The following is a 15,813-nucleotide window of genomic DNA, read 5'->3' as shown; positions in this document are numbered from 1 at the left end:
CAAGAGGCTTGCTAGTATCACAAGTCTTAGTTGAATTAGGAGGAGAAATCAAATTGACATTAGAAGTATTCCCTTCCATCCCTTATGTCCAAACTCAAGGATCAGGAGAGAAAAAATTTTCAGCTGTAGCTTTAATTTCAATGGACTTGCTTTGGTCTGCTGTAACAGGCTTTTTTAAAAAGCTCAAATTCCTTTTATTCCCTTTAATTACCGTGTGTATGCATTTAGAGGGCCTTGGATGTGTTTGCTTTTGCTGTAACCCATTATGAATAGCATCATCCAAATTAAAGTTCTTGAGGGTGAAATAGAGCCCAACTCAAGAATCCTTCTTCCCTTCAACCAAATATGATAGTTTCTCATCCGTAAGAGCTTTCTCGCCATCTTTGATTGTTTTAGCCACCATATCCTTCTCATCCCCTTAGTTTCTCTTTATTTCCTACCAAGTCTTTCTTTACCCATACTTTCCTGATAGTTTTAGCTGTGTGACTCATCGCTAGACCGTTAAATGGAGCTGCATTCTTTGTCTCGCCATTATCTCTGAGCTCTAGGTTGGCTAACACATCAAATCAAGATCTGTTTAGCTGGTTAAATCCTCAATTTAGGTGATTTTGCTTGTTACCCATTGGATTCTTCAAGTTTCATGCTCAAGCTGGTCTTCAAAACTTTATCCATTCTTCGTAGATTTCTTCCAATGGGTAAGATCTCGATGACCCTTTATAAGCCTTCTCTTACTGATTTATCTGCTATCTAGCTGTATTTCCTTGTGAATGGTCTTGGGCGCTGTTGTTAGCTTCAGCCTTGTTCTTCTCCTTTTCTATAACTTTGATTTTTGGGTTATACAGGCAAGAGTTTTTGTTGTGACCATAGCAACCACATCCGAAGCAAATAAGATTTAAGCTTTCATATTCAACATTATAAAGTTCATCTCTACTAAGGATCTTTGGAACAGTTATTCATTAATTTTGACTTGTTCATTTTTCTTCCAATTGTGATAGTTGACTAGACTGAACTATAGGGAACCAGCCATTCTAGTCTAATTCCGACAACCATACATTTAATTACTCAATACAGCTTAGAAGAAATAAAATTACTTATATATGTATCTTAGATATCCAATGAAGATTGTAGGAGGAATGAACAAAATGCAAAGATATGGTAGGGAAAATCTTGCCATTAAAAGAACCAGGAACATCGGTGATGTAGCATGAACCAACCCCACCAATGACTTCCTTACTTAGCTTTTGTTTAAAGCTTTCAAAAGACTTGAAGATAATGTTAAAGTCATTGCTTGGTAGGTCATTCAAGAGGATCATGTATTCTGGAGATTCTTGGTTTAGGTCTCTACAAAGCTTCTCCACAATTTCAATCAAATCGAAGGAGACAAAGCAAGTGTTTGGTCCAAATGAACAGCCCAAATCTGCAAAGGCTTGGTTTTGAGGGATTGTTTCTCTATAGAAGCAAGTTATAACATCCTCTCTTATGGGCTTTGTTGCAGAAATCACCTTTTGCTATCAACATTGATTATATTGTGCATATTATTTTATTAGTAGACATACATAGTATTATATTTTATAACGGATGCTAGAAAATATAAAGTTAATTAATTAATAAAGTTTGAAATATATACCTGGAATAAAGAATTGTGTGAGTAGCTTGTTTCTGGAGTGCCTCCTTTCATAGGCAATACTTGAGCCACGTCCATTCTCATATTTTCACTATAAAATTACGTTTCTCAATAAGGGGAAAAAATGAACTTTAGCCAATGGTCACGGATAAATAGATAAGTCTTTCTAAGAATTGGAATTCGTTACACCATTCCTTATATAAAATAATGAAGTTACCAGGTTTGTTGAAAGTTAAGTAGCATATTTATTATTTCTGATTTGTTCAGTAACTATGTTCATTCTATTAGACTTAAAAAACATTTTTAATCTGCTCTTAACCACATTCTCATCTCTTCATTATGATATTCTTCTCCATTCATTGACAACATTCTCATTTCTTCATTAATGTGTAATTAATGGTATTCATATCAGTCACTAATGACAATATATATATATATATATATATAAGTATAGTTATAATAATAGTTAAGTCCAAGAGAGAAAATCGATAACAGTTACATTTTGAAAAAAATGTGAAAAAATTTATAAGTATTTCGTTGGTTGGGCTTGGCGTTTTTAAAATTCATTTTGAGTTCTCGCTTTTTTTGTTTGGGCTTGACAATTTTTTTGTGGTCTTTGTGAACTTTTTGTTGATTGGGCTTGGCCCTTTTTTTTGTTGTCATTGTCGGCTTTCTGTTTATTTATTAATCATTAATATAATCTACTTCTTACACCCAAAAAAAAAGGTGGGGAGGCGTCCTTTTTTCTTATTAAGATTAATATTTTAGTTTTTTTAACATATGTTTGTACTTAGTTAAAATTAAAAATACATATATCATCCTAACCTACTTAATACCAAACTAACAAATTTCCAATAATAATAAGTATTCCATTCAATTACCATTCGTCCTCCCAACCAAATAGAGGTAAAGTAGATTCTTGAGTTAAACTAGCATTGTCTTGTTTGGTTTGATTATAATGGAAGGAAAGAGAAAAAAGATTTTTACCCAAACATGAATTGTGTGTTGCAACTAGCTGGTAGTTTTAAAATTTAAGTCGTGCCAATGGTATTGTCTTTAAGAACTATTCCACCACACTAAATCGATTACATGATAGCTTCTAAAGATTAAATAGACTTGTCCTACAAAATTAATAGGGACATATAGAACAACATAGACTAACAAAATATACTTAGGCAGAACAGAGGAGGAGAGAAGAAGAGCATGGCACTAGACCTATGGCACTCCCCTGTCTATCTATAAACACAGCCATAATATAATGGATGGCCATAAGTAGAGTCAGTAATTTGCCCAAGCCTAACGAACTAGCCCGAACCTGATCGAAAAAGTTAGGGTTGAGCTTGTCTATATAGACTTTTTTAATAAGGAATGATACTTTAAACCCGGCTTGAATAAGCTTGATCGTTAGAATTTTCAGCTCTATATGTATATAGAGCTGGTGATTTTGGCCAAACTCAATAGGCTAACTCAAACTCGATCGAAAAAAGTTAAGGCAAGGCTTAACTATATGGGCTTTTTAAAGAGAGTAGAATATTTTAAACCCGATTTGAATAAACTCAGCCTACGTAAATTACTGACTCTAGTCATAGGTAGTACTTTATATTAAACATCGGTTTGGAGAAAATAAAAGCACATTAAGACATTTTATTTTGACATTGTGAACATTTAAAAAGGTTTAATTACAAATGTTTAGAAAGAAGCCATGGAAGCTTTAATGATAAACTACAAAGAGATAGAAAGAGAAATAACGTGGAAGTGCATTATTAGGTAGGACCTCTTTCGCTCAATTAGTCATTCCTATCATCTTTAATTATGGCCCACTTATACAAATAATTTAGAACATTAGGTGCTCCTTAGATAACAGTTTAAGAACAAAAAATGCACCTTAACTCAGATCCATCTGTCATGACAAGTGGCAGTTTTTGTTAGATTTAAATCTTAATTGGCATTCTTAATAGTTAACATTAATTACTTTATGAGTAAAATTACTATGACAAATAATTTAAAATACTAAGTGTTTTTCAGAGAATAATTCAGAAATAAAAATGCACTTTAACCCTATTATTAACTATAAGTTCTAATGTTGATAAGTATATGTCCATAATTGCTTGTCATATCTAGTGTCAACTTATAATCCATTTAATTTTTAAAACTAAATCATAAAAAGTTACAAATATGTACACATCATACATACAAGACGATACTTATATTTTCACAACACAAAATCCAGTTATTTTTTGGAGAGCATTCCAATATTTAAATTTACAAATATTCATTAGCCTATTTGCTAGTCTTTGACTAGTTTGATCAACATCTGAGTTAATGCTTTATAACATATCATACACATTCTATGAAATATTACTAAGATATAATATCTTAGTAAAACAGTAGGATTAATTATTGTAAATTCAAGCATACAAAATCTCAAAAGGGACAAATAAGACTAACAAATGGTCTATTCATCATTAATTATACAAAAACATATATGTTGCTTCTTCAACTTGCTCTGGTCAAAGATATTGAGAGACTGAGATGCACAAGATTTCCCTTGGACATACGACGAGTTAGTATTTGTTGGCAATGCCGAAAGAGATGGTCTGTTATAGCTTCTCCAAAGTGGCTAACAAGCAAAGGTTCAACCACAGCTCTCATGAATAGTGTAACTTGGTATTCTTTACTACCGTTACACTTCTCATCATAAGCAGCCTCCTAACTTATTTCAAATTCCTTCTAAGCGATTAATGGTGAAGGAACTTTCTTTTTCAACCTCCAATTTCAATTCAGATGAGGATGGGCTATAGAATGGAACATTAAATGCATCCATTTGATCTTCCTTTATTATCCCCTGCATTACACATTGATAAAAAAAAATTCTCTATCATGCATGCATCTTTATCATTTTTTCCCCTTCTTAGTAAGTTTGCATTTCAAAGAAAGTTGTGTAGTTAAAAAGATGGCATACCTCCAAGACCATTTCATTAAGTGCTTCAGCCACAATGTCCCACACGTGGGAATATTTATTCATTGATCAATCGTCATTACTCCTTCCCAAGAATGTAAGTACCATACGCCCCCTTCAACAAGCTCTTGAGCACGACACTTGAGAAACATTGATAAATCACTTTGAAATTGATGGTAGTAAGCATTGCACACATTTAAAAGGCTTGTGCTTGTCATGTAAACATTGCCCTTGTTGTTCTCTACACCCTTAGGAACCTACAATTATTAACAATCAAATTCACCGATTACTCATAACTTAAAAATAATGCCAACCATTACTTACTCAATACAATTTAAAAGAAATAAAAATTTCTAATATAGATACCTGAGACATCCAATGAAGACTGTAGGAGGAATGAACAAAATGCAAAGATCTAGTTGGGAAAAGCCGACCATAAAAAGAACCAGGAACACCGCTGATGTAACATGGAATAGTCCTACCAACCACTTCCTTACTTAGCTTTTGCTTGATGCTTTCAAGAGACTTGAAGATTGTGTTAAAGTCGTTGCTTGGCAGGTCATTCAAGAAGATCATGTATTCTGGGGATTCATGGTTTAGTTCTCTACAAAGCTTCTCGACGGTTTCAATCAGATCGAAGGCGACAAAGAAAGCGTTTGGTCCAGATGAACAACCCAAATCTACAATTGCTAGGCTTTGAGGGATTGTTTCTCTATAAAAGTAAGTTATAGCTTCCTCTCTTATAGGCTTTGTTGAAGAAACCGCCCTTTGCTATCAGATAGATTATGTATATTATTTTATTAATAAATATACATAGTATTATATTTTACAACGTAAGCAAATGCTTGCAAATGGAAAATTAGAAAAGGATTGAATAGATTTGATATAATACCTGGAATAAAGAATTATTTGAGTAGCTTGTTTCTGAAGTGCCTTCTTTCATACGGAACACTTGAGCCAGGTTCATTCTCTTGTTTACAGTTCTACAATTGCGTTTCTCAGTAATAGCGATCGATAGCGATCTTTAACCTACAAACATGTTATTAAAAAAAACTAATAGAAGACATGCACGGCATTTTATATTTGCCTATAATCATGTTAAATAGATAATTCATCTCCTAAAAGTTGGAATTCGTTAATTATACCATTCCTTATTTACAATAATTAATTCCAATTTAAAATTTTTTCATTACCTTTGTTAATTGCATAATTTTAGAATTAATACATTTTTATTAAAAGATTATATAACTTTAGACTTAATTACATAATTTTTATAATTCAAAATTTATATTGTTAGGTTAAATGAAAATTTTTCCCTAAATTATATGTCTAAAAGAGTTTGAAATTCTTAACTCATTTTTAGTATATTTTTCCTTTTCACCTTTCATCAAAAAAGTACCAAATGGCCCTTTTAGTTAACAAATGTTGACTTTTACTATTAATTGACAAAAAATTGAAAAAAAAGGACCTCATAACATATAGAAAAGGATCATGAAAATTTATTTGGTCCTTTTTTTGTAATTTTTTTCCTTATATGTAATTTTTTTGTTATTTTTTATACTTTTCTGTCATTTTTGTTGAATATTGATTTTGATGATCACAAAATGAGAGAAAATTTGTTTAACAAGATAAATTTATAGAATTTATAGCATTTAAGGGTAAATTGGTTTTAATTGCATTATACTCTGACCTTGTTACTCTTTATTGATATAGCCCTCACTATTCTAATAATATAGCCATTAATCTCTTAATCTTTCTAAATTAAATTCTCTTGAGATTCTTTTTAAGTTAAGTATTTGAAAAAAAATGGGATTAGCCACAACTTCTGAGCTCGAAGAGCTTCTCAACAAAATGGAGTTGTTAAAAGGAAGAATCAAGTGCTTACTAAGTGGCTAGACAATGGGCAATGGAGTGTCTCAAGTTTTCTAGGTAGATGTAATGAGCATAGCAAGCTACATTATTAATAGAACTTATGTCAAACCAAAGCTCAACAAGACCCTTTATGAACTGTACAAGGGTAGAAAGCCAAATCTTGCTCATCTTCATGTGTTCGAAAACAAGTATACAACAATAAGAAGAAGGAGAAGGAGAACTTGGACAAATTTGATGCCAAATCTAATGTCGGGATATTTTTGGGCTATTTTAACAGAAGTAAAGCCTATCGAATATTCAATCTTAGAACCAAAACTATGGAAGAATCAATCCATGTAGTCTTTGATGAAAACCTAATGAAGAAGGAAGCATCAAACATTGATGAACAAGTCCCTGAGATGATGAATAACCTACAAATCTAGAATCTCCAAACCTGCAAGAAGAGTTAGTTGAAAAAGGGAAGAGTTCACCAATGGAAGAAGAAGGACCTACTCAAGCAACAGCTTTGAGAAACACCAAGAATCACCCACTTGATCAAGTGATTGGTGATATTAGTGACCCTATTCGTACACGGAGCTGATTACAAAATATTACTGGTCACTCTACCTTTATCTCTGAGGATGAAGCAAAGACTATTGATGAAGCTCTATCTGATCATATTGGATAGATACTATGCAAGAAGGGCTCAATTAGTTTAAAAAAGTTTAAGTTTTGGACTTAGTGCAAAAATCCAAAAATCACCCTATTATTGGAACAATATGGGTCTTTAAGAACAAACTTAATAAAGGAGGAATCATAGTCAGAAACAAAGATCATTTGGTAGCCAAAGAATACAACTAAAAAGAAATAATAGACTATAAGGAGACTTTTACTTCAGTTGTAAGATTGGAAGCAATTTATCTACTTCTAGCCTATACTGTTGTGAAGGACATCAAGCCATATGAGATAGAATTAAAAAGTGCATTCCTCAATAGGTATATCCTTTAAAAAGTGTATGTTAAACAATCACCTATTTTGAAGATCCACATAAGGTTGAAGCAGTTTACAAGCTCAAAAAGGCACTCTTCGGTCGCAAGCAAGCATCTAGAGCATGGTATAATCAATTGAGCTCTTTTTTAAAAAAAAAAAGGGAATTTAATTGAGGTAAAGTTAATACTATCCTATTCACAAAGAGAAAGAAAAATTATTTATTTATTATAGATATTTATGCTAATGATATAATAATCAAAGCTACTAATGAATCTCTTTATAAAGAATTTTCTAAGTTGATACAGGGAGAATTTGCAATGTCAATGATGGCATAATTGAATTTATACTTGGGTCTACAAATCAAGCAGCGAAAAGATGGAATTTTCATTTGTCAGACTAAGTATCTAAGAGAGATACTTAAGAATAGAGACACCAATGAGTTCAAACATTAAGATGGATGAAAATGATTCAGAAGTGGAATATGATTGCAAGTCTTATATGGGGATGAATGGGTCTCTCTTATACTTGACAATAAGTCATCCTGATATATCATTCAGCGTGGGTCTTTGTGCAAGGTTCCAATCAACTCCAAAGGAATATCATATGATAGTCGTGAAGAGAATTTTTAGATATCTTAAGGATACTAATTCATTGAGAGTATGGTATTCTAAAGGAGGAAGTGGATTTTTGATTGTGTATTTTTATGTGGACTTTGGAGGTTGTAAAATAGAGAGAAAGAGTCTAAGTGGAATTTGTCACTTCTTAGTCTCTTAGGCAAGTAAGAAGAGGAATGGTCTCCCTAACTATCATTAATAGAGTTAGTATACATTGTTGCAGGACTTTGTTGCTCACAAATTTTGTGGATGAAGTTGCAACTTGAGGACTTTGTGATACAAATCAAAGCAATTCCAATCAAATGTGACAACACTAACATAATTTAGTTAACCAAGAATCATGTATATCACTCAAAAACAAAACATATTATCATTAAACATCACTTCATCAGAGATCACATTCAAAAGAAAGATGGATTAGTGGAATTTATCCTTTTGAATTTTTAGCTTGCAGACATTTTTACAAAGCCATTAGCAAATGAACATTTTGTCTATATAAGGAGAAAATTAGGTTTATTAAATCCCAATGAGTAATAAGTAATTCTAACTTAATTTGTGTTTTTAAATTTATTTTGAATTAGAGACTAATTTAAGCATTAGAGTTTGTTAAGTTGCTTTGCAGCTCTGTTTCTCATTTCAAAGTAAAATTGTTTATTTGTGTGTAAAGTTCTTTCTACCAGAATAAGCAAAGCTATGTCGAAACTAATGTGTGTATCGAGTTTTGTAGGCCAAGTTAATTATTTCATAACACAGAAAGCTATTGGGGTATAGTGCTGGCTACACCAGTATAACGTCAACCACACCGATAAAATGAAGGAAGATAGAGAAATGAGGAGGAAGCCATTCTATTTTGAAAAAAGATCACTATTGAGGTATAAAGCTCTTTATATAAATATAACTCCACTTATATTGGTACAAGCTTTGGAAGAGGGTCAAGCTGGTTATTTTGAACTAAAGCGCTTATTGGGGTAAAACCACGCTTATACCAAAATAATTGTACCTATACAGGTGCGAGGTAACATTTCATCTCTGGATGTATTTATTTTTCATTTATTATTGCAACGACTAGTTCTTTATATCAGTACAAAAGGTACCTATACCTGAATAAAGGTATCTTTATAGGGTGCTTTATTCAGTTATTCCCATTTACTCGAACTGTACCGGTATAAAACACCCATCTTCTCAACTCAATCTCTCCCATATCACCTCTCTAGCTAAAATCTCTCAGTAAATCTCTCTCAAACAGTCACTCAACCAGAACCCCTCGATCAACTATACCTTTAAACCACTCAAATCCATCCTTTGATTCTTCAAATGTTTGGCACAGTGAAGAGAACAGCTCAACCAAAGAATATTGAAGAGTCTCCGGTTGCCCAAGGGATTACAATGCAAGATTTCTTTCAAGCTGGAGATGTGGTAGTGAAAAAGCAAAGGTCAAGTCGAAGCACATTTGCTATGAGCAATCAATTAAACTGAAGTTTTGAAGACCGTAGTGAAGCAATTCGTGAATGCTAGGAAAAAGAAAGAGGGTCTGTGAAGAAGGTTAAGATTCAAGAAGAGCCCAAGGTCATCGTTAATTCAGTTCCTCCTCACACTGATCAAGGCACAACTCCAATCCTCAAGTTTCCGAAGCCTACTCCATCGAAGGGAAAAAGGGGTAAAAACTCTACCTAAGTCTCAAGTTTTTGCTTCTACCCTTAAGCCCCCTGAATTAACTGGTTTGGGTTCATCTAAAAGAACCCGGAGGGTGCCTCTTCTCAGATACAAAGCTCTAGCAGTCCTAATATGGGAGAAGGTAGTTTACAGAGCAAGTTAAGAAGAAAGGAAAAGAGAAGGTTTTGACGAATCATGAAGAGGAAGATGATTATCAGTATGCAAGCTACAATCATAGGTGCTCCTCTAAGTTTTTTTGCAGTAGCGTCAAGATGCTACATTGAATAAGGATTTACTTTTGGCGCTCATCAAACAACAGCACATAATAAACAGAAGAATTGAAAGAACTACTGATAAAAAAATGGTAGAGTGGTAGAGGATAGAACTCACATTGACTGGGATTAAAATGGATCGATTATGTTGAGAGCTGAGAGTCAAGAACTTGAGAGACTTTTGAATTTCCTCGTCTTCTTATAGATTGGATGATGAAGATGTGGCAGAGATTTAATTTTTGGAGAATGAGAGATACATGGAGAGGAGACGAAGATTCAAAAGAAGATAAAAGAACAATTGAACATGGAGACTCTTTGCGGTTGCTTGTCCCACAGGGTGTTAAATGATCATTTCAATTACAACCTCCTGAATATTACAAAACAGTTTAAGAAAATTCATTTTTCAAAATATAAAATACTTCGACAAAATTAAAATTTTATGAATGATATTTTTTTAATATTACCTACTCCTATTATAATTCTTTCTTTAATATTTTTTCACAAATAAAATATTAAATAAAAAGTATTTTTAAAAGTTTATGTTTTTGTTTTGAAAAATAAAAGTATAAGGTATATTTAATGAAATTTATTTGCATATGCAATTTGTTTAAATGTGTTTTATAAATTATGATGAAAGGAGTATTCTCTTTATTTTAAAATATAAGCATTTTCACTCAACTAACTTTGGTTCAAGATATAATTAATTTAGTGCATGTAAAAAAAAAATTCTCAGTTTACCACTTATATTTATTAATCTAGATATTTATATAAGCATACCTCTCACTTATCATAGAGTGCTTTGGTAATTGGGATTAGGAGTAAAAATAAAAAATAATATATATTTTTAATCTAAATTACACAAAACTCTCTTAAACTTTAAATTATGTACAAATAACCTCCTTAATCTTTAAAACTTAATAATAAAACCTTTTTTATCTTTTAAATTTATGCAAATAACCCCTAACTGTTAATTATATATCTCTTAAATTTTATTTTTGTGTGTATTTAAGCCCCTAAATTTTAATTAATATATGGATAATCCTCTAAATGTTAAGTTATGTAAAAATAATTAATGTATAAAATTAATTATATAAAATTTTTTATATAAATATAAGAGTTGAGGGGGTTTTCAAAGTATGAGAAAGTCATATGTATGTGATTTAAAATTTGAGAATAATGTATAATTTAATCATATTTTTATAAAACTGAAAATGTTATTGATATGCGAACCTTTTTAAAAACATGTTTATGTTGTGAATTGAGGGAATGTTACTTAGTAAAGCTGGTCAAAAAATTATAATTTAACAAAGTTTAGACCTTTCCATAATTGTCTGGTTAATGGGATGGGATAAGAACTGTTTGACTTTTTCTGCCATATCCGGGTGCTGCCTCGTCTTAATTTGTTTTACTTTTGCTACTTAATGTCGGGATGACTTGAGATCGGTGGGGAGCCATCGAAACGTTAATTTTTGACTTTTGTCAATGTGGTTCGATGCTATTAATTAATGTATGAATGGTGCAAAAATCAAAGATGGCTTGACATTGGTGTCGGATGATAATTTTGACTTCTGCGCTGTGGATCAATGCAAATTAATGTGCGAATGGCGAAAAAATCAAGCGAGAATGTCAACAACAGACCCTCAACCAAATTTATTGAACTATTAATTTGATATTAAATTTTTAATAAAAATGATAAAATTATCTCTCTTAATTAATATTAAATTTTTTTTATTTATTCATTTACTTATAAAATATTAATTATTTTACTTAATTTATTTTTATTTTAAGTGTTTAAATCATTTTAAGATAATTTATTGATTTTTATATTGTATGTTATTTATTTACTTACGAACTATTGTTAATTACTCTATTTCACTTGTTCATTATCATAATTCACTTATTCATGACCAACCTTTCGCCTAATTTCATTTTTAAAAAATAAATAAGTAAAGTAAGGTAATTAATAACATTCAATAAGTAAATGAGTAAGTGAAGTAAAACCATTAATAAGTAAAGTATGAAAGTCCTGATATTAATTTAAATAAATGATAATTTTATAATTTTTTTCAAAAATTTAATATTAATCTAGTATCCCTGAATTATAGTGAAATTTTAAAAATATAAAGATTTTGAATATAATTAAGTATAATTAATGATCCTTTATTGTAATTCTCCCAAAAATCAACTAGAGATTGGTAGGGTTGGGGCCATGGAAATGATAATTTTTGACTTCTGACCGTCCATTGCTCGAGGGTGCCCTAATTTTATTTATAAATAATTTGTATTAAAATCTCTCTCCTCCTAATTAAACAGATTCTAAAATTTATTAATTTTATGTAAAAAATTAAGAAGTTGTTAACTTTATTCTTATTAAATATATATATATATATATTAATAATATATTTTTTTTCAACATTTAATGAAAGGTAAAATGAAAAATTTATGAAAAAAATTTAATAATGAATTTTATGAATAGGATAAAAAAATTCCTCACCCTGTAAATTGAATCCAAAGGACTACTTCCTCCAATGCATAATGTAAAAGCAAATTTCACATTCATTAAGAAATGTTCGTTGTAACTTTGTATCTTTGAAATTGTAAAGAAAAATGTAATTTTTTAATTTTGTCCTTCTTCATAATTAATGACCATAATGAATTGTTGTTTAGGAATTCAAGAGGTAAAATTAGAAAACAAATATTAATTCCTCCAACTTCTTCTTATGTCCAGAGGGAATTTTTTTTTTTTTTAACTTTGTCTTGTATTAAAAGCTAGAGTAGTAAATTACTTGGTCATGAGTTCAAATGCCGTATACCAAAGGAAACTAATTTAATGACATTGACAATAAGCATATTATATAATTATAACAAAATATAAAATTAAATAGAGGATAGCAGTAAAATATGTAATTAATTTTTTAAATTATTTATTTACAAAATCAAACTGTATATTAGCATCTTGGCTCTGAATGTGCGAATTATTTGTTGTCAGCGTGTAATAATGGCAGTACACTATTTTTTTTTAATTTAAGGGTAAATTTGTTTATTTTGATTATTCACTTTTAATGATAGTGGAATTGTTTTCTATGAGTTGGTATTATTCATAGTAAAATAACCTACGACTATTTAAGTACAAAATTTCGAGTTAGAGCACTATATACTGGCGATCTAATTAAATAATCATATGAAAGAACTGTTTCCTTTTCTTGACCAAGTAAAATAGTTGGTGAATATGATTGTATCACATTACAGACACCCTTTCTATATGACGGTATCCAGCCTTCACCGACCACGATAGATAGATGGAGACAAGTGACTTGATCATCACCTAACAGAAACCCTTAGTATCAAATTTTAAAAATTATTTTACATTTTTTATAAGTTCTAATTTTTATTTTATTTTAAGATAATTAAATTGTAAAATTAGGATAATTTTCATCTGTTAGCCTTAAAGTAACACATTTTTTTAATTAGAAATCAAAATTAAAAACTTCAGCAGTTTTTTCCAACAAAAAATTGAACGGTTTAGGAGCAAGGAATATGTTAGTAAAGTAATCAATTTTCTAAGCGAAATCAAATTAAATACATGTTTTTAAAATCAATTCCATATTTTTATATCAATATTGAATATTGAAATGTAAAACAGGATATGAATGCAGGAGATGAAGGAGAAGAATGCGTTAAGGTTAATGCGTGATTATATTTAGGACTAAATTTGTCTTTTTCAATTATTCATTTTTATGTGCCCTCTTAATTTCTTATGGACCTTATTTTTTTTATAATAAAATCAAATTATATTAATAACAAGGGAGAATGGCATCTAGCTTAGGCTCCTCTAAGGAAAAAATTTGCAAAAAGGGCTTAATATATAGAATTTTAAATTTTTTTGCTTGCCCAAAAACTTCAAGTGAAATTATGTTTCAAGGTAAAAAGTTGAAAATGTCCTTAATGTTAGAAGTCTCTCTTAAATAGAGCTTGTAATATGAGCAAGTAATGATGGATTGGGTTGGCAAAAATATGTTTATTTATATGCGAGCCTGTTTGGGCCTCACGTATAACTTCAACTTGCAATGGGTTATGTTTTTTTTTTTTAAATCTAATTCTTTCTTCCTTGTGACACAAAACCCTCATCTCTTCAAGCTTCACTCAACATCTTCGAAGTTCATTCGCCTCCTCTCCTTCTCAGTCCTCACAAGTCATTATTGTCACCATCAGTGTTGCCTTGCCTCTGACATGAGTGACCAAATCAGAGAGACAAAACCCAAAATGCAGTAGTAAGCCTTACCTTACCTCAATCCAAACTCTAGCGTCCTCATAAGTCACGTAGATCATTGCCTCCAACCTCCTTGCTTTACTTTTAGTGTTCAGTCCATCCTGTCATGACCACTCCAACCCTCTTTCGTGAATGTCTTCTGTGACTTTTTCTTGTGCACTTCCTCTATTTTCTCTACTTTCTTCCTTTTACATTTTGATATACTCTAAATCCATTTGCTTATTCTTCAACCGTGCCTTTTGTTTTGTTATTTATCACTAATCTCTAAAATGAATTGAATCTATTATTTTGTCATGAGTCTCACATCGGGGAGCCTCACAAGTGATGTAGGATTTATAAATGTGAGTGGCTCTCTCACGCAATAAGCTAATATTTTGAAATGGGCTCTACCTTTAAGCTTATACTTGTAACATTGATGCTTTCATTGATAGTTCGGTGTCACGAAAAGGGTTACCTATAGAGAGTTCTGATAGGGCATAAGGCCAAGTAAAGTGCTATGAAGTGGAGTCGCTATGGACATCAGCTCTTGATAGGGTGGTATTGTCATGGCTCCTATATTAGGGAGTCTCGCAAGTGGTGTGAGATTTATAAGTGTGAAGGGTTCTCCTACCTAATAGGCTAGTATTTTGGGATGTGCTTTACCTTTAGGCTTGTACTTGTCACATTTAGAGGCAAAATTGAATAAAGGCTTCTTGAACTAATCCTTCTGAAAAAATTTTGGATGATCGAATATGGATTTGGAGCTTTTTTTTCTTAAAAAATCAAATAACTATTTAATTTTAGGAAAAATTGGTAGAAAAGGCCTAGTTAAAACCCAAATTATGTCTAAGGACCAAAGTAGCTTAAAGGACCAAGCTTATTATTTTATTCATAAAATAATTTGATTAAATGGCCAAAATGCCCCTTTATATTAACTAAAAAGAAATTAAGAAAAAGGCACAAAATTTGGTCGCCGAAGGTCGCTAGCTCTAGCGACCTTCGGCTACTCCTCTAATAGTTGAAAATGCACTTGCAGAGCTCCGATCAACAAGTGAAGGGTTATCGAAAAAATTCAACAGCCCTTGATTATATGTAATCATCAAGGATTACATATAAACTCAACAATCAAAGGGTGTAAGGCTTCTAACTTAGGGTGTAAGACTTTTGACTTAGGTACAAGGCCTCTAGCTTGGGGTATAAAGTTTCTAACTTAGGGTGCACATGTTTTGGCTTAGGGTGTAAGGCTTCTGGCTTGGATGTAATGGATCTTGCTAAGGGTGTAAGGTTTTTGACTTAGGGTGCACATGTTATGACTTAAGGTGTAAAGCTTCTGACGTGGATAATTACATTTAATATTTTATAGATTACATGTAAATCAAATATACAGAGAGCACTCACTATCAATGCCCCTGTAATTACATGAAAATGACTATGGATTATATGTAAATCAATAAGTGAAAAAATTAGTAGCATGTATGAGGAATAATTTACATATAATTTCTAATAGATTTTGCTTATATAAAAAAAAAAGTAAAAAATGGTAGCTTCTCTTACAAATAGAAACGGAGTAGTATATGAAAATGATTAAGCCAGAAGCTTTG

The 15,813-nt window shown here is 31.3% G+C and overlaps 1 protein-coding gene and 1 pseudogene across 1 annotated transcript; both read right to left on the bottom strand.

The window, feature by feature from the left end:
* Positions 1 to 1,091: 1,091 nt before the first annotated feature.
* Positions 1,092 to 1,702, bottom strand: LOC129322410 (salicylate carboxymethyltransferase-like). The gene is made up of 2 exons (XM_054968739.1): positions 1,628 to 1,702; positions 1,092 to 1,508 (listed from the first exon to the last, which is right to left on the bottom strand). Exons 1-2 carry the CDS (start codon positions 1,700 to 1,702, stop codon positions 1,092 to 1,094), a joined length of 492 nt encoding a protein of 163 aa, XP_054824714.1.
* Positions 1,703 to 3,874: 2,172 nt separating this feature from the next.
* LOC129321803 (S-adenosyl-L-methionine:benzoic acid/salicylic acid carboxyl methyltransferase 1-like) lies at positions 3,875 to 10,250 on the bottom strand (annotated as a pseudogene).
* Positions 10,251 to 15,813: the final 5,563 nt, after the last annotated feature.

Source organism: Prosopis cineraria, unplaced genomic scaffold (genome assembly GCF_029017545.1).
Source record: "Prosopis cineraria cultivar Desert tree isolate PC_DT_omini unplaced genomic scaffold, ASM2901754v1 PC10, whole genome shotgun sequence".
Taxonomy (NCBI): Eukaryota; Viridiplantae; Streptophyta; class Magnoliopsida; order Fabales; family Fabaceae; genus Prosopis; species Prosopis cineraria.
This window is presented reverse-complemented; position numbering and strand designations above follow the sequence as displayed.

Bases quoted from the DNA above. Each gene is read 5' to 3' on its own strand.
- LOC129322410 (XM_054968739.1), bottom strand. From the start codon at position 1,702: ATGGACGTGGCTCAAGTATTGCCTATGAAAGGAGGCACTCCAGAAACA. The intron at 1,509-1,627 runs GTATATATTTCA...CAATGTTGATAG, and splicing joins CACACAATTCTTTATTCCAG to CAAAAGGTGATTTCTGCAAC.